The sequence below is a fragment of the Labeo rohita genome, chromosome 12, assembly GCF_022985175.1.
Source record: "Labeo rohita strain BAU-BD-2019 chromosome 12, IGBB_LRoh.1.0, whole genome shotgun sequence".
NCBI lineage: Eukaryota > Metazoa > Chordata > Actinopteri > Cypriniformes > Cyprinidae > Labeo > Labeo rohita.
The window spans coordinates 31307531-31326011 of NC_066880.1; the positions used below are offsets into that span (position 1 = coordinate 31307531).

The 18481-nt window shown below is 40.2% G+C and overlaps 1 protein-coding gene and 1 long non-coding RNA gene across 2 annotated transcripts in view; one reads left to right on the top strand and one right to left on the bottom strand.

The window, feature by feature from the left end:
• LOC127173805 (integrin alpha-X-like) overlaps positions 1–18481 on the top strand; it is a 63088-nt gene that overhangs the window by 27712 nt on the left and 16895 nt on the right. The window contains 15 exon segments of the mRNA XM_051123799.1: positions 507–657; positions 1009–1122; positions 1124–1157; positions 1406–1479; positions 2628–2745; positions 4060–4196; positions 6487–6633; positions 6753–6953; positions 7085–7218; positions 7380–7522; positions 7611–7759; positions 15154–15285; positions 15386–15456; positions 15557–15698; positions 15925–16023. Of these exon segments, the coding sequence (XP_050979756.1) occupies positions 507–657; positions 1009–1122; positions 1124–1157; positions 1406–1479; positions 2628–2745; positions 4060–4196; positions 6487–6633; positions 6753–6953; positions 7085–7218; positions 7380–7522; positions 7611–7759; positions 15154–15285; positions 15386–15456; positions 15557–15698; positions 15925–16023 (1846 nt within the window).
• On the bottom strand, positions 11048–12780 carry LOC127173808 (uncharacterized). The gene is made up of 3 exons (XR_007828804.1): positions 12492–12780; positions 12277–12364; positions 11048–12184 (listed from the first exon to the last, which is right to left on the bottom strand). It is a non-coding gene; the product is annotated as an uncharacterized LOC127173808 (long non-coding RNA).

Genomic DNA, 18481 nt, shown 5'->3' on the forward strand with positions numbered 1-18481 from the left:
AAGCTGTCCTGTCTGAATTAGCAGAGGAATATGCACAGATCAAGCACTGTTTACAAGCCAAAACAGTTCCCAAGAAATATGTGGGTGAATTTTGATTTTGAGATGACAACAGGAGAAGGACTTCTTCATTGGAGGAAGTGAGATTATGGATTATGGATGCTTATTTTCCAGAAACAATGGTTTGAAGTTAAAAATGTCTTGTCAAGATGTTAACTGATGGACTGGAGTGATGTGGATTACATGTAGATTATTGTGATGTTTTTATTAGATAAAACCATTCAATGCAGAGGATCCATTGGTGAGCAAGTGATGGAATGCGAGTAAAATGAAGTAAAGTTTCAGCAAATATTCATTTTTGAGGAAAAAAAATAGTTTGGGTGATCTGGAGAAAAACAAATAGTTTTAACTGCAACACCTATAAGAAATAATGTGCTCAAACAGCTATGTGACTTCTAATAGCTATTCTTAACACTATTTATTATGCTTTTCTTAATTCCATTGTGCAGGAATGAGCTGTTCATAACTGAAGGAGGGGCGAGGCAATCAGCAATTAAAATCTTAATCGTTATCACTGATGGTAGATCAAATGATGAACCTCATCTCAGAGGTGCTGTTGAAAAGGCAGAAAAGAAGAATATTATCCGATTTGCTATTGGCGTAAGATCCATGTTTTTGTCATAAATGTCACTCTTTTGAGTCAGTTTTTTTTTTTTCATTGAATTAGTTAATTGAGTTCATAAAACTTGTATTGCCTACTTTTATTATACTTTCATGGTGTTTTTGTGTCTTTTTTTAAACTTTGAAAGCTCTAGTCCCCATTCATATATGGTGACTAGCACAGTGTTCACAAATTCAGGGTATATTGATGACAAAAATGTTGTTTCATGAACTTATCAGTCAAAAAAGTGAAGATTTTTTTTAACCTTTATCTTTGCATTAACAAGATATAACAATACTAAATGTTTGTATGTCCCAAAATGACCTGTCTTGTCTTTTCAATTCCCAAAGATCGGTGAAGCTTTTGATGATTCCCGCACAAAGCAGCAGTTACATGTTATTGCATCTGCTCCTGTCGCTGAACACGTGTTTAATGTGACTGACTTTGAAGCATTGGATGGCATCCGTGGACAAGCTGGAAGAAAACATTGCTATTGAAGGTAAATTTACAGATAAGAACAAAGAACATGAGAAAGGTCTAGATGTGGAAATAATGAAAATGGATTTGACAGTCAGTGTTAAACAAGTGATGAACAAAACAAACTTCATCTTTTACATGTGCTTGCTATGGTCAAATCACAGCCATGCTGATGTATATTATAACAGCACAGTTATATTATATTGCTTATGGTTTGATCTTAGATTATATTCACTTGTTTTATTACATTTTTCCCATATATTCTTTCAGGTGTTCAGTCCACCGGTGATTCTGCTACAATGGAGTTTGCTCAGGATGGATTTACTGCAGTGTTTACATCCAATGTAACTCAATACCTCAAGCGTTTGAAAACCATGTTTTGGGCATTTTTTTATTGGTCAACTATAGTTAATAATAGATAATATCAAAACGATACAGCAACAAACTCCTTAAGCTAAGAAAATCCTTAGTTATAATTTTGAACTAATTATTACTAATGCTTTTCTTAGCTTAAAGGAGAAGTCCACTTCCAAAACAAAGATTCACATATAATTTACTCACCCTCTTGTCATCCAAGATGTTCATGTCTTTCTTTCTTCAGTCGTAAAGAAATTATGTTTTTTGAGGAAAACATTTCAGGATTTTTCTCCATATAATGGACTGATATGGTGCCCTGATTTTGAACTTCCAAAATACAGTTTAAATGCAGCTTCAAACGATCACAAATGTGGTTGCAAACGATCCCAGCTGAGGAAGAAGGGTCTTATCTAGCGAAACGATCGGTTCAAATGTTCTTGTTTTCATGTCTTTTATTTTGTAGTTTGATTTCATGCTGTTTGTGTCTTGCTTCCCTTTCCCTCATGTACTCCTGCTATTGGTTCCCTTGTTCAATGTGTCATGTTCTCATTGGTTGTTCTAGTCCGCTTGCTCATTGGTTTGTTCATGTCATGTGACTTTCTCTGTTTGATATATATAGCCCTCATGTTGCCATTGTCTCTTGTGGTATTAACGTAATATTGTTCCTGCTGTTGGTGAGTCTATGTTTATGTTCATGCCATTTCCATTCATGCCATGCCAAGTCAAATCTGTTTCAGTCAAGTCATCGTTTGGATTGTCGGTTGTCTGGATTTCACATTTGGTTTACAATAAAGCTGCACTTGGGCTCATCTCTTTTAACTTGCCTCCAGTGGATCATTACGGTTACAGATTGAAGCCGTATTTAAACTGCATTTTGGAAGTTCAAACTCGGGGCACATATCAGTCCATTATATGGAGAAAAATCCTGAAATGTTTTCCTCAAAAAACACAATTTCTTTACGACTGAAGAAAGAAAGAAATGAACATCTTAGATGACAAGGGGTTTTGTACATTATATGTGAATCTTTGTTTTGGAAGTGGACTTTTCCTTTAAGGAGTTTGTTGCAACTGGACATTATGTTGATAAGTGGTGTAGACGGACAGAAGGCAAACAGATACAAACCTCTTTGTTCAGGTAGACCTGATCATGAGTTCTGTGGGTGCTTTCCAGTGGAAGGGTGGATATCAGGAACAATATCACAATGGCCATGCATCAGACTTTCATGTGGGAACTGAGCAAGATAGTTACTTAGGTGAGAAACACATCAAACTGGCCTTACATTTATTGTGGGTAGCTACAGTCAAAAATAAAAAAAAAAAAAAAAAACTGCAGACCCCTAAATTAAAGGTAAAATAGGTGATTGTCTGTAGAAACATTTTTTGTTATGCTAATTGAAAGTTTCTTCACATTTCAATAGCAATCATTAAGTTAAGTGGTCAAAATATATTTATATGTATTTAAATATTCTGTGGAAGGCGTAAAACCAAGAAATGTTTGTCCAATCAAAATGTTTGGTCCGAACATTATGAGAGGATTTCCTACATGCCTCTCAACATATGTATTTGTATACCTATGCACACCCTGTTCATGCAGACAGGATATGTCATCAGCATGTACACTGTGCAGACAGAGAATGGCAGGCAAACATCAACAACCTGATCTTCCTGGTATTGTAGTACTTTTACTAACTGTACTATAAAGTGTTCTCACCGGTTAATGACATATGATGTTGTCACAAATGCGGTCTCTGTGGCTCCCTCCGACCGCCGTCAGCGGGAACCATCCCCGGACTTTTAACTCACCCCGTACCTGGGACCCCGCCTTCCGGTTCCGGGTCGCCCGGGTCGCTTCCGCTCTGTCGGCCATTTTAGGCTGCCGCTTCGGCGGCTTCCCCGCGAAGTTTTGTTTGGCCATGCTAGCAATCCTGAGCGTTCTTTTCACGGACTGCCTTCTCGTTGCCGACTGGACTGGTTATCGTTTGTGCGACTCTCTGCTGCCTGCCCTTTATTGTATTACGCCCGTTAACTGGATTATTCCCCTTGATCGCCGCCTGCCCCGACCTTCTGCCTGGATTATCGTTACCCCTACGGATTTGCCTGCACCATACCAGTCTGCTGTTACCGAACTCTGCCTGTTTGACTCCTCTTTGTTAAATAAACGGTTGCTTATGGATCCAACGCCTCCGGATTCGTTCATGTCCACGTTACAGATGTATTGTAGTAATGTTGTCTCTGGTCGTCTGGTCTGTGTGCCTATATGCACTCAGGGGGCGTGGGTTTGCATGGCGATTTGCAAGGAGGGTTTACTTTCAGTGGTATCAGGCTAAAGTTAGCATTTTCCAAGATGCCCTGTTGCACCTTTAAATCATATACTCAGTTCCAAACCCTTATAATATTCTGTTATCTGTGAAATATTATTCTGACTAAATTTCAAGTTCCCCAATATAATGAAAGCATGCTGTGACCAATGGTTATCTCAGGGTAAGTAATGATGATTGTATTATATTTTTTGAGCACATTATTTCTTTTTAGCCAATGTTTTTTTTTGTTTTTTTGTTTTTTTTCAGGTTATTCAATGACAATAGCAACACGTTCAAAAAAGAAGTTTGTGATTTTGGGAGCACCAAGATATAGGCATAAAGGACAAGTGAGCATTTCAATAATTGGAAATATTGCAACTAACCTGCTTGTGGATTCACCCAAGGTACATATAAATATTTCACCAAATACAGTAGACTATATGTTATTTCCTACATGTAACATTCTCATATGTAATATTTTTTTGCTATTGAACACCAGAAACAACCACTTAAAAATATTTGTGAATATACACATAGATTCAAGGACCAGAAATTATGTACAGTCATCTAAAGACAACCCATAGTAAATTAACCTAAATTAAAGACAGTCGGTTTAGTGTTGATTCAGTTCAGTTCAATAACTGTAAAGTTCATCAGTTATGAAATAAGCTTAGTTTAGCTATAAGCAGCTCTACGGAAACCAATATGATTTAAGCAATAAATCAGCACTATGGAAACCAAGTGTCCATCTCAAGTCAGTAGTCAAGTAGCTCAAGTCAGTGCCTATAGTTTAGTTGTGTAACGGCACGCCAGCAGAGAGAGCCCTTGCACTAGTACTGACTGTTACCGCTCCCTCTGATTCCTCTATGGTCACTACCTGTTTGGCAGCCATATAAGGAAGGCCATGCCAAACAGGCCTTTGTGAAGTATTGTTTTGCTGTTGCGGACTCTACCAAGCAGTTTTCCTGTTTCATTGCCTTGTTTCATTGTCATTATCTAGTTCCATAGCCTTGTTTCATTTGTTACTTTGGACTGTTCACTGGTATTTTGACCTTTTTGCCTGTTTCTGGATTATGCTTTTTTCTTGGTCTGGATATCACTGTTTGTTTGGAGAACAACCCTGGCTGTTTAACCACGTTGTGTTCTAATAAAGCTTGCACTTGTATCTATCCACGCGCACGTCCTGATTTTGCTGAGTTAGATGTGTTATTGGGTCAACATATTTTGTTGACCCTGGAACAACATTTTAATCCAAAAATTTAATCTCGACCACATCCTTACACCTAAACCTAACCTTACCCATGAGTAATCCCTAAAATCAGAGGAAATGATAGATGAATGACACTGATGTACAAGCACAAAACACTCATTGTAAGCCTAAACTTCACAAAAACTATAAACTGTTTTTTCAAATCTGATTGGTTAATCACAATGTTGTTCCAGGGTCAACAAAGATGTTGATCCAGGAACATGTTGTACTTGGTAAAATCAGGTTCTGCCTATCCACGCTGTCTGTCGAGTCCTTTTACAGAATACTTCATCACCCCATAGATCCAGCAGCTTTCGGAACACAGATCAACCATGGATCTAGCATCACGCCTCTTTCGTCTTCACCAAGGTAACCAGCCTATTGAGGTTATGTCATGGACTTTTGTGAACTGTGTCACTTGGTGGACTTTAATGATGTGGCACTAAAGGATGTTTTTAATTTGGGCTTAAAACAAGAAACTGCACGTTTTGTTGCCACATCATACCCCTCGCTGGATGCTAGAACAATATATTGACTTTGCTCTGCAGATGAGCGACTCTGCATTTACTGTAGGGGTCGCTGATGATGAACCCTGCCATCCTCCAGTATCTGCCACACCAAAGTGATTGCATGTCATGTCCGGAATTGTTAACATCATGCCAGAGCCCTCTCACGCCATGCCTGCCACGCCAAAGCCTACTCATGTCATGTCTAGCAAGCCAGAGACCTCTCACGCCAAGCCTGCCAAGCCAAAGCCTGTTCACGTTCCTGCTCCAGTGTTTCACTGTCTGCCACTTCTCCACGGCCCAGATCCTCCACTGTTTCACTGTCTGCCACTGCTCCACGGCCCAGGTCCTCCAGGGCTTCACTGTCTGTCACTGCTTCACGATCCAGGTCCACTTCCTCTGCACGGACCTGGGCCCCCGGTCTACCTTGTTCCCACCACCCTCCAGGACTGTTGTTTTTCAGTGCCAGGATTCACTCCTAGAGGGGGAATTCTGTAACACCACGCCAGCAGAGGGAGCCCTTACCCTAGTACTGACTGTTACAGCTTTCTCTATGGTCACTTCCTGTTTAGCAGCCATATAAGGAGGGCCATGCCAAACACGCCTTTGTGAAGTATTGTTTTGCTGTTGCGGACTCTACCAAGCGTTTTCCCTGTTTCATTGCCTTGTTTTGTTGTTTTTCCATAGCCTTGTTTCATTGCCTTCTTTCATTTGTTACTTTGGACTGCTCACTGGTATTTTGACCTTTTTGCCTGTTTCTGGATTACGCTTTTGTCTTGCCCTGGATATCACTGTTTGTTTGGAGATCGACCCTGCCTGTTTAACCACGTTGTGTTCTAATAATAAAGCTCGCACTTGGATCTATCCACGCTATCTGTCGAGTCCTGTTACAAATTGGCAGAGGTTTTGATTTTGAACAGGTTTTTATTTCTTTCTCAGCCTCAGATTGGATCATACTTTGGAGCCGAGGTGTGTGTGGTTGATCTGAACTCTGATGCAAAAACAGATCTTCTACTAATATCTGCACCAACGTATGTAGACTCTCATTCTGAAGGCAGAGTTTTTGTGTACTTTTACTCTCGGCAGGTAGAGTAAAATACCAATTTCTTATTCTAAATTCTAAATTACAGATACTTTTAGAATTTATTTTGTCTTTTCAAAGTTTAAGATACTCATATACCCTTGTGCTTTCTCACTTTCTGCAGCCATACTTCACTTTTTCTGTGGTGCTGGTAGGAATGGCGGATCAGAGAGGTCGGTTTGGCTCTTCTGTGGCCAGTCCAGCAGATCTGAATGTTGATGGTTTTATGGATGTGCTGATTGGAGCTCCTTTAGAGGAGGACGGACAGGGCAGCATCTACATCTTTAATGGAGGAGTAGATCAAATAAATCCCACATATTCACAGGTCTGGCAGTTTTAGTACTTTGCTGTTCCTTGAGTTGCACTTTTAACCTTTTGTTGACTGCTACTTTACCCCACTACTTTTTGACCTTTCTTATCAGTTTCACATTTCTGTTCTTCTGTGTTTGATTTTAGAGGATTGCTGGTTCATCTGTATGCTCAGGTTTACAGTTTTTTGGACAAGCTCTGAGTCAGTCCTCCCTAGATCACAGTGGAGACAGTCTACCAGATATTGCTGTTGGATCAAAAGGAGCAGTTTTGCTTCTCAGGTACAGTATATGTCCTGTGACTTCAGTATATTCATACAGTCATTCTAACCCTAACCCTAGCCCTACAAGTAAACATCCAGTGAATTCACAGAGCCCAATCCGATGTAGTTATTCCTTATGTTTTGTAAGTGTATAATGTGTACTTTTCTACAACAATACAGAACTAGACCCATAGTGTCTGTGGATGTCAAGGTAACCTACAGTCCATCCAAAATCTCAACCAGTAAAACAAACTGCACCAAGCCGCTGGGAAACACCTTGACAGTATGCTTCAACATGAGCGGATACAAACATGCTATAACAGGTTTCTCCAAATATTATGACAGACTTTGTAATTTTTATAAACTGTTTTAATAGAAATATCATAAAATAGTACTCAATGACATTTTCAGATTTGGCTGCAAATGTTAGTTATACATTAAAGCTGGATGCCAAGCGATATAACCACCGAGCATACTTCTTGCCCAAAAGTCATGTCCTCAGTGATGCTGTAAATGTTAAACTAGATGAGGTGTGCAAAGACCATCCATTTCTCATAGAGGTAAGTCACATGTCACTCCTTTCCTTTTGGAGGCAAATTCCTCCTTTTTTTTATTCATTTTTTTTACTTACAGTATTACAAAAAGAAAAAAAAACACTTCTGTTTTATCTTTTATACATTAATGTAACATGGACGCTGAGGCAGAGTTTGAATCCATATGCAGTCATTTATTAGGGGTTTTAGAAACAGACAAAAACAGAGTAGCAGGCAACAAGTCAGTAACCAGATAGGCAGTCCGATCGATAAACAATGTAATAGTGCAATCCAGGAAACAACAGTGAAAAGGCTGTGGGTCCAAACCGTGATATCAGTCCAACCGGGCAAACATTACAACAGGGGTAGTCCAGAAGACGATAGAGGGGGAGACAGGCTTTAGGTACAAACCGCATACTCAGTAAGTAGGTACTTAATTTCAATAAGTACTTACTTAACGAGCGCTAAAAGAGTACGTACTCTACAGCCAAATCTCGTTGAGTATGAATGCGATCCGAACATCAGCTGCCATGTTGACGTTACCTTCTTCTTCTTCTTCAATTGCCTTTCACTCCTACGGAGTATTACCGCCACCTACTGTACAGTTTACTCACTTACATGAATGAATCTAAAGTTGATGAATCTGCGTTGGCGTTACCATGTGACCTATGACGTTATACCAAGCGCAACAACTTAAAAGGTATGACTGACAGGTGCGCTAACACCTGATTTCATCAGTGGAACATACCACTTTGTATACAAGAATGTTTGCAAGAAAAATCTGTGCAATGTTATCCAAAAGGATACGTCGGGTAGCTGCTCCAAGATCTCACCTTTGGAGAAGACTGTTCGTAGACTATTCTACAATCGAAAAATGTAAGTATCACAACTTAACTCCTACAATTATGTAATAATGTTGATAAATGCTGACCAATAGTAAATTATATTGCATAATTTGTCACTGAAAATTCTATATTTTAGTAAAACAAAGAAAAAAGTAACAATTGTATTGTTATATGACCTAACTATGCATGAACTAGACAAAATCAACCAATGTGAATACATGCATTTACAGTTAATTTTCATGTTAATGCATGAATTAAAGTATATTCTATTTACTGACCACAATGACAAAATAAAAATAACCATCACAATAAATTAATACAAGTCCACAACATATAAAACAATGCTTTATTTAAATGTATTGTGCTATCTATCACATATTTACAGGCGGTGAACCCCACATCCTACTGCCATCTTAATGCAGCTGTGCCGATTCTGCGGCTTTATTTGGATGAAGCAGCTGACCACCGTGCCCACCTTCGCCTGTCTTTGCCGTCTATCAGGTCCCTCATTGGTGCACTCAGACTGGAATCTGACCATGGGTGGGAAAGGGACATCGAGGTGCTGGTGTTCCTTTACTGGCTTGCCCATGTATCATCCTACAGGGTAATGTCACAGACCTTCGATATCCCCAAGACCTCTGTGCATGACATTGTGCACAGAGTGAGCAAAGCAGTCCTGGGAATTTTAGGGAAGGTGATTTGCTTTCCAACTGGTGATGACCTGGAGGCAGTGGGAGCAGGATTTGCACAGCTGTCTGGTTCACCAGCTTTCAGCAGGGCAGTTGGTGCAATTGACGGCTGTCATATCCGCATGAAACCTCCAGCAAATAACTCCCACTGTTACTACAACAGGAAGTTGTTTCACTCCATCCAACTCCAGGCCATCACTGATCACCGGGGGAAATTCCTTGATATCTTTGTTGGATATCCTGGGTCTGTGCATGATGCCAGGGTGCTGAGGAACAGCCCCGTGTACTTGGGCAGCCTGTACCCACCACCAGGAAAGTGCATCCTTGGGGATGGTGGCTGTCCTTGTCTGAGTGCACCCATCTGCCTCATCACCCCATACAGAGAGCCTGTACAGAACCCTGTGCAGGCTCGTTTCAACAGCAAACACTCCCGTCCCCGTAACATCATTGAGAGAGCTTTCGGGATGATGAAGACGCGCTGGCGCTCTATCTTCCTCAAGGCCTTAGAGATCAGCCCTGCTTTTGTGCCTGAGGTTGTTGCGTGCTGCGCTGTGCTTCATAATCTGGCTCTTCTCAATGGGGACATCGTTGAGGCAGAGGATGAGGAAGACCATGATGACGACCCCCCTGAACCCCACAACCCTCAGGCAAGAGTGGGAGATCATGTGCGGGACAACCTGGCTGCAGCTGTGTCTGCCCCAAACATTTGTGTGGCTGCTCTCCATGAGCATGACTACCTATAAAACATTTAAACCAATTAAAACATTTAAAATGAGTATTGTCAGCATTTCAGGTCTTGCCTAATTTAATTTCAAATGTTTACAATGATATGCTCATTTCTGGTGTAGCCTTATTACTTTTAGCTAAACTGCTGAACTGGTAAGCAGAAGGTTGCTGGTTCCATCTCTGCAGCCGCCACCACCACCAGTGTGTCCTTGCTCCAGAAGCACTGGGGTCCCTGTAATAAGAACACTATAAGTCAGTTCGGATAAAAGCATCTGTCAAATACAGAAATCGAAATGATTTTAGTAAAACCTTTTTTGAAAGCGTCTCGGACACTCTCTATAAAGCTTCTGTTTTCTTACTGTTTTCTAAAGTTGTTACTATAATATAAATGCATACATGCATGTCATACAGTTTTTATTTGGGGGCTTAAAAGGTTAGTTCACCTAAACATAAATTCTGTCATTATTTACCTGCCTTCATGTTGTTCAATCCCTCTTTTTTTATTATTCTGTTAATACAATATCAGTCAATGTAGCCTGATTTTCAGGAGCTTCATGACATTATTTGATGATGCTTTTGAAGCTTCTGAAAGTCCACTGACTGATACTCAGCTCTTGTGTAAAGGGGAAAAACACAGGGATCAAACAACATGAAGTAAATACTGATTGAATTTATATAGTTTGGTAAACTTTAATCACTTTGTTACTATTGTGTAGTTAATGCAAAACTTAAGGCAGTTTGTGCAAGCAGTCTCAAGTTCATTGTTCTGCACAGTTTTTCCTACCCTAATTAAACACACCTGAACAATCTAATCAAATCAATTAATAACAGCTGCTTTGAAAATTACAAACAGGTGTGTTGGAACTAAACCCAACAGAGCAGTGGCCACCATGATAGTCCTTTATGTTCTCTATATGCATTTAGAAGTCAGATACACAATAATAAAACTATCCTTTTAAAGTGTGTGTGTGGTACATTACACCACACATATGCACAAAATATTCATCACTTTATATTTTAATAATTTACGAATGTTATCTTCTGAATGCATCACCAAATGTCTATAAATCCACAATGTACTTTGAATGTCTAGAAATTGTTTTATATGCATCATATCGGGCAAAAGTCTTAGGCCACCATTTGATGTTGTTTTAGCAATGCCATTTTATATATATATATATATATATATATACATACATACATGAAATTTGTATGCCATGTTAAAAATCTGCAAAAAATAAATAAATAAAAAACATATTCTATAGGCTAAAGTGGCATGTATTTGGTGTGACCTCCTTTATTTTGAGCAAAAGACGGAACTTCTTGAGAGTTTATTTGAAAAACTGCAAGGCGTCCAGATGATTACACAATATATATATATATTTATTTGCCTATAGGAGCCATTTCGATCAGATTTTTAAAAATGGTTTTATGTATCTCCTTTATAGAAAATAAAGGAGATACATAAAACCATTTTTAAAAATCTGAATCTTTTTATCTTAATAAAAGAGACTAGAAAATAAATATGGATGGTCATTAAAGCATTGCTAAAACAACAAAGCAAGTAGTGGCAAATGATTTTTGCACAGTACTGTATGCATATCGATAGATAGATAGATAGATAAAATCTATTTTAAAATGTTTGTTCTTTATGTAAACCAGATGTGTAAATGATCAGAACATGCTTTTATTTTACAATTTATTTAATTCATTTTTTTGTGAGAGCCTCAAGGAGGCGAAGGAATCTTTCCTCCCTTTCCTTTGCCTCCGTCTCTCCTTTCCTCTCTCTCACTTGTTTCCTGCCGCCATCGCTCTTCTCTTTCTCTTGCTTCTCTTTCTCGTCTCTCCTCTCTCTCCTGTCTCTCTCGTTCCCTCCGGTCTTCCTTCTCCTCCATTTCTCGCCATCTTCTTTCCTCCCTCTCCGATGCTTCCCGCTCTCTCTCCGCTTCCCGTTCCTCCATCTCCCTCATCAGATTGGTGAGATCCCCTTTTCTTTTTTTGCTCACAGGTGCTGCCATCACTGAGGATGAAGAGGCCACAGCAACATCTGGCCCAGATGAGGCAACGAGAGCAGGTGGTGTGATGGAGGGTCTGCTCCCAATTGCCTCATCCATGGCACTATACCACTTCCATGATGCTGCTGTGGGCTCTCCATCCTCAGTGCTCACGCCGGTTGCTGGACATTTCAGTTCCTACAAAATTGCACAAACATAATACAAAAACAGTCAGTTTAACAGCACAGTGCAATTTGATTTCTGTATTAGAGGTACCAATATGATCTTACTTTATATTTTTGTTTCAAGTTTTCCCATTTTTTTTTAATGAATGAAGCCGTGACCTTGGCTTGCAGGCCCTGCTCCACCACAAAAGCTCTGCAGCAAAGGCACAAAATCAAGAATCAGAAAAGTGCTGTAATAACTATTTGAAATTACAATAATTAAAATAAACTACAGCTTAAATTTTAAAAAGATGTTTTATTCATTTCTGTTGTATACTTACTCAAAGCCTTTGATGGCAGCATTTCGCTTTCCGGTGAAGAGGGCTTCATTAGCTGCTCTCCACCGGATAAGCACATGCGTCTGCTCATCTGTCCCTGTAACATTCAAAAATATTCCCTTAGTGATGTATGTTCTCAATACTACATTCACATGTTGAGTTAGTTACTGATGTGGTAAGTTGCTTTTTGTCCAACACAAATGTTCCTCAATTTATCAACAGTACTAATGGACTAATAAAACATTCTTTATGTAATCTAATTTATGTTATCTAATTTCTTTATGTAAATGTATTTACATGACTTACAGTAACATCTAATGTAAGCAGTGATGCTAACTGCATAATAGCACACATACATCACTCACATGTGCTCATCTGCAAAACTTATCTAAGATTTTACTGTCAGATGTTAAGTATACATTTGGTAATCGTCTTTAAGATATATATGGTGTATCATACATGTATATTCACTTTAGAGACGTACGTGTGCTTACTAGAGCTTCCCTGTTAGCTATACATAAAACAAATCAGAAATATAACGTTACTACGCTATGTAGCGTCTTTACACCTGCAACAGTTGAAGTTTACAGAATCTCAACAAACAGAAGGAACGGTGTTATTGGTTTCTAATACTCACATTTGAAAACACCCGCGTCCATTTTTTAATTTGAAACGTTTGATTATGACGAATCCTCTTCCTCTTCTTCTCTATGACGTATTGATCTCCCGTGGGCTTCTGGGATAGAAAAGTGTCCATCGGATGCACACTCCAGAATCTGGTCTGAAGCAGTAGGACATCCGGGGATTTCTCACCTACTCTTTTATGAATACTGAGGTTTCGAACGTACTTCTTTCTTCACATACTCTTTTTTCCTACTATATAGTAGGTAAGTACGCATATTTGAATGCAAATTAAGTATACGTTCGTCCGAATCTCGCGAGAATTAGTGCACTCACCTACCAATTTTCGCCTACTCTTTTATGAATACTAAAGATTTAAACATACTTTTTTGCTCGCCTACTGCTTTTTGCCTACTATATAGTATGGAAGTATGCGGTTTCGAACGCAGCCAACGTCACTATTTAAATAGTCCCAAACAGGAAGTGAAGATAGAAGCAGCAGAGGGAGCGTAGGCAGTCAGTACTCGGGTGAGGGCTCCCTCTGCTGGCTTGGCATTACAATTAACAATGTAATCAATATTTTATTTATTTAAGCCAAGTATTAATCTCGTCAAGTTAGTATTTTTATCCATTTTACATTTATTCCAAAATAATAACTCAAGGCAGTAACATTTGAAACAATATATTTTATTTGTAAACATATGTTCAGCTATTCTTAATAATTGTTATGAAGCGGACGGGACACAGATGGTAAGTAAACGCAATAACAGTTTATTGTAATGAGTTCAACAGACAGGGTGAGAAGAAGAGGTAAGTAGACAATCTTGAGAGAGTTTGAGAGCGTAGAATGAGATTGTAACCAGTCCTATATCCGTTGTACACACAGATGATCAGATGGAGACGAAGCCAATGACGAACACCACAACCACACACCACAACTCACAGGACGACACGAGGAAGGCGATCGATGGGAATCTGGGAGGAGAACGAGGAACCGACAAGGAGATCACAGGTAAGTTCAAACAGGTAAGTATCACAGGTAATATGCTGAGAATAGCGAGTCCACTTCGAATAGTCGAGCTTGGACAGTGAGTGCAGAGTGGTGTGTGCTTTTATGTGGTGCTTGATTGATGAGATGATAGCTGTCAGGTGCTGGTGATCAGAACTCGGGTGATTGTGAGCGTTGTGTTGTAGTGAGGGTGGAGCCTGGCGCGGATGTAACAATAATAGTTAACTTTTAACTATTTTATAATTTTTCAGTCAAAAGTTTGGTAAATATTGATCACAGGCACAGAGATTTACTTTAAATCAAACTGATTACCTACCACAGATCATGTTTTCATGCCATTTTATGTTTTATTTTTATGTAATGAAGTGGTTATATCTAAGTGTATAATTGTTTAATTACTTTTTTTGGAATGTGCACAAACACATGAGGCGGGTTTTATTGCATGAACCAATCACAGACGAATATAATCAATCATATCCAGTCATATTGTGATGGAGGCATTGCCTCCTTTCGCGTGACTTTGCCCCACTCATTCTCAAATACCCCCAGCAAACTCACTGCATGCTTTAGGGTTCTGTTAAAACTCTGTTGGCTCAGGGGATGCAAGAGAGATGTGGACTCCTGCTGTAACTGTACAATGTTTCTTTAGGAAAACAAGTGATTTATATACTTTTTAAATGTTTTTGTAGTATTGGCATTGTTTTATGTTTGTACTACAAAATTTTTCCCATCCAATATTTTGAGAAGACCCCCCCCCCTCCTCATCAGACACCCCTGCTCCTTTTGTGGCAAATATTTCTATACCAATTTTCTGCAATCGGATTTCCAGTGAAACCCTCCACCTCCCCAGCTCCACCTGTCTAGATCTGCTACAGAAATTATGTATGCCTATACTGATGCAGCAACAGCATATTTCTCATGCTCACAGCAGTGTGTTGGTGTACCTAAAATCAATAAAAATTGATTTTTATGAGAAACAATACCAGAGTAAAATGTAAAAATCCTTTAATTTATTCAATTGTTTGTCTTGTCCAGGCTTGTACAGAGGATTATCTCAACCCACTGCTTAATGAATTAATGTTCATTTTTGAGGGTCTGCCCTCACAAAGTCTGGAGAACTTACAGCCTGTTCTCTTACCATGGATGAATAACACTACCTTGTGGACGGTAAGAGACACATATTTACACCTAAATTGTCACAAAGTGGAAATGGTGTGACCAAATATACAGTATATGAGAAAATATGTGCATTTTTATCATATTGCAGTTAGATTATGAGATGAACTGTGGATCAGACAACCTTTGTGTTGACAACCTCAAAATGAACTTCAGCTTTGGGTAAGTGAATGGTGAAATTGGTTAGATGGTCATTTCTAAATGGTCATGATCTAAAATTGGTGAAATTTAACCATTTGTCTCTTTTGTTTCTGTGATCCAGATCTACTAACATAGAGGTTGGGATCATGCAGAAGATCAATGTGACAGTGTTTGTAGAAAACAGAGGAGAAAACTCATACAACACTCACTTCTTCCTCAGTTACCCCTATGGACTTTCCTACAGGAGAATTATGCCTCGAGTGGTAAGACAGGATGATGTTCATGGCATTTATACAGCAAGTATAGCTTGTTGTTTAACATTATAGAGAGCAACTTTAGTAGTTTAATTGAATAAAAAATGTTATTAAAAGTAATGTCCATCCGTTTTCCAAACCACCTGTCTTATGTAGGATCATGGGGATGCTTGAAAAAGGATTTTACAGTTTATATTATCAAAAAAAACAACATTTTATTTTCCTGTATGAGCAGGGCAGAGTGAATTGCCATGCTAAAGATGGCATGCGAGGAATATCATCAGGGGAGACCACCTGTCAGATCAACAAACCTCTATTCACAGGAAATGCTTCAGTGAGTTGAAATCTGTGTGAACAGACACACAAAAAGATACAGAGGTCTAAATGTCTGAGACCAAATCTGGGTTCAAAATAGAAGTTTTATTGTTCCCTTTCTGTCATTCACTCCAACGTTGTGTCAAGTGATATGACAGTAGGGGTCACTCTTGGGAGACTGAGAAAAGGCCAGTGAAATTGGGTGTGCAGAATTTGCATAGCTGGTCATGACCTGGACATCCAGGTATAAATTGGCCAGCGTGGCATCTGCTCACTTGTTTTATTTTTCGGAGCCGAATGCTGCGGTCTCTTTGTGAGAAGCAGCGTCATTCACCTTTTTTGTCGTTGGATCTACAGCATGGGCAGCGGTCTCTCCCTTCTCAAGCATCTAAGTGTTGTGGGTTCCCCTGGGTGCTTTGGTAGCGATCTTAAAGAGAAAACTTTGCCTCTGAAAGCAATTTTCTCTAAAAGAGCTACACTGTTGCTTTGTGTCTTTACCTGTCCTTCTGGTTACAGTTTCTACCTTTACCCAAACAATCGTCACGATCATTGTGTTCAGTGTTTGGGCCATGATCATGCTGAAGTAGCGTTTGCTGAGGGTTCTTGTCAGGCTTGAAATGTCATGGAAGGCCTCTTTCTTGGCCAGGGCACATTACACCAACTCCTCCTTTCTCACCACCCTCGATGGGGGTCCAGCGAGGGGGTATACGAAGGCTCCCCAGGTGGAGAGTACGGTTGCGGTGCATCTTTGCCCGCAAAACGCCGCCACCTGGTGGGACCACCCAAGACTCCCATCCAGGGCCTGAAAGTTTTCTTCAGCGCTTGTAATGGCTTACATGGCTTCTGGGCAAGCTGTGTCCGCCATGGTGATCCTGCAGGTATACCAAACCAACCCAGACCCAGAGCTGCTGCAGGAACTGCATTCAGCAACAGACTATTCTCTCCGAGCTACGAAGGTCACAGCGCAGGCTCTGGGGAGGGCGATGTCCACTATGGTGGTCTAGGAGCACCACCTGTGATGACTTGGATGTGAGGGATTCAGAGTGATTTTCTGAGTTCTTTTCCTCACTCTGGATGAATACAGTTCGTGGATGGTGGGCAGGGGAGCACCAATAATCCTCTCGGCAGTTTGAACGATTCTCTGTAATCGTCTGATGTCTGATTTTGTAGCTGAGCCAAACCAGACAGTTACTGATGTGCAGAGAACAGACTCTATGATGGCTGAATAGAACTGTTTTAGCAGCTCCTGTGGTAAATTGAACTTCCTTAGCTGGCGAAGGAAGTACAACCTTTGTTGGGCCTTTTTTTACAATGGAGTTGATGTGAGTGACCCACTTCAAGTCCTGGAAGATGACAGATCCCAGGAACTTGAATGTCTCCACTGTAGCTACAGTGCTGTCCACGATGCTGAGAGGGGGGAGTGCAGGGGGGTTTCTCCTGAAGTCTATGATCATCTCCACTGTTTTGAGCGTGTTGAGCTCCAGGTTGTTATGACGGCACCATACAGCCAACTCTCTAACCTCCTGTCTGTAGGCAGACTCTTCATCATCCTGAATCAGGCCGATGAGTGTGGTGTCGTCTGCAACTTCAGAAGCTTGACAGAGGGGTCTTTGGAGGTGCAGTCGTTGGTGTAGAGGGAGAAGAGCAGTGGGGAGAGAACACATCCCTGAGGAGGGCCAGTGTTGGTGGTGCGCCTGCTTGACATTAATGTCCCCATCCTCACCAGCTGTTGCCTATCTGTCAGAAAGCTGGTGATCCATTGACAGATAGAGCTAGAAACAGAGAGCTGGTTTAGTTTGGTCTGAAGGAGTGTAGGAATGATGGTGTTGAAGGCCGACCTGAAGTCCACAAACAGGATCCTCACATAGGTCCCTGGTCTGTCCAGATGTTGCAGGATGAAGTGCAGTCCCATGTTTACTGCATCATCCACAGACCTGTTTGCTCAGTAAGCAAACTGTAGGGGGTCCAGTAGGGGTCCAGTGATGTTCTTCAGATAAGCCAGAACCAGTTTTTCAAACGACTTCATGACCACAGACGTTAGCGGCAGCCATTTAAAGAGGGCCATACCAAACAGGCTTTGCAAAGTATTGTTTTGTCTGTGTGGACTCTACCAAGCATTTTCCTTGATTCACTGTATTATTTCCATGGTCTTTGTTTTTGTTTCAGTCATAGTATTACCTGGTTTCATTGCCACAGTTTTGTCTTGTTTCATTGCCTTGTTCATTTGATACTTTGGACTGCTTTCTGGTATTTTGACCTTCTGCCTGTTTATTGGATAACACTTTTATCTTGCCCTGGATATCACTGTTTGTTGGAGATCAACCCTGCCTGTCCGACTACATTGTGTTCTAATAAAGCTCGCACTTGGATCTATCTACGCTGTTTGTCAAGTCCCGTTACAGAATACTTCGCCACCCAAAGATCCAGCGACTTTCAGAATACACAACCTCAACTATGGACCCAGCAGTTTGCCTCTT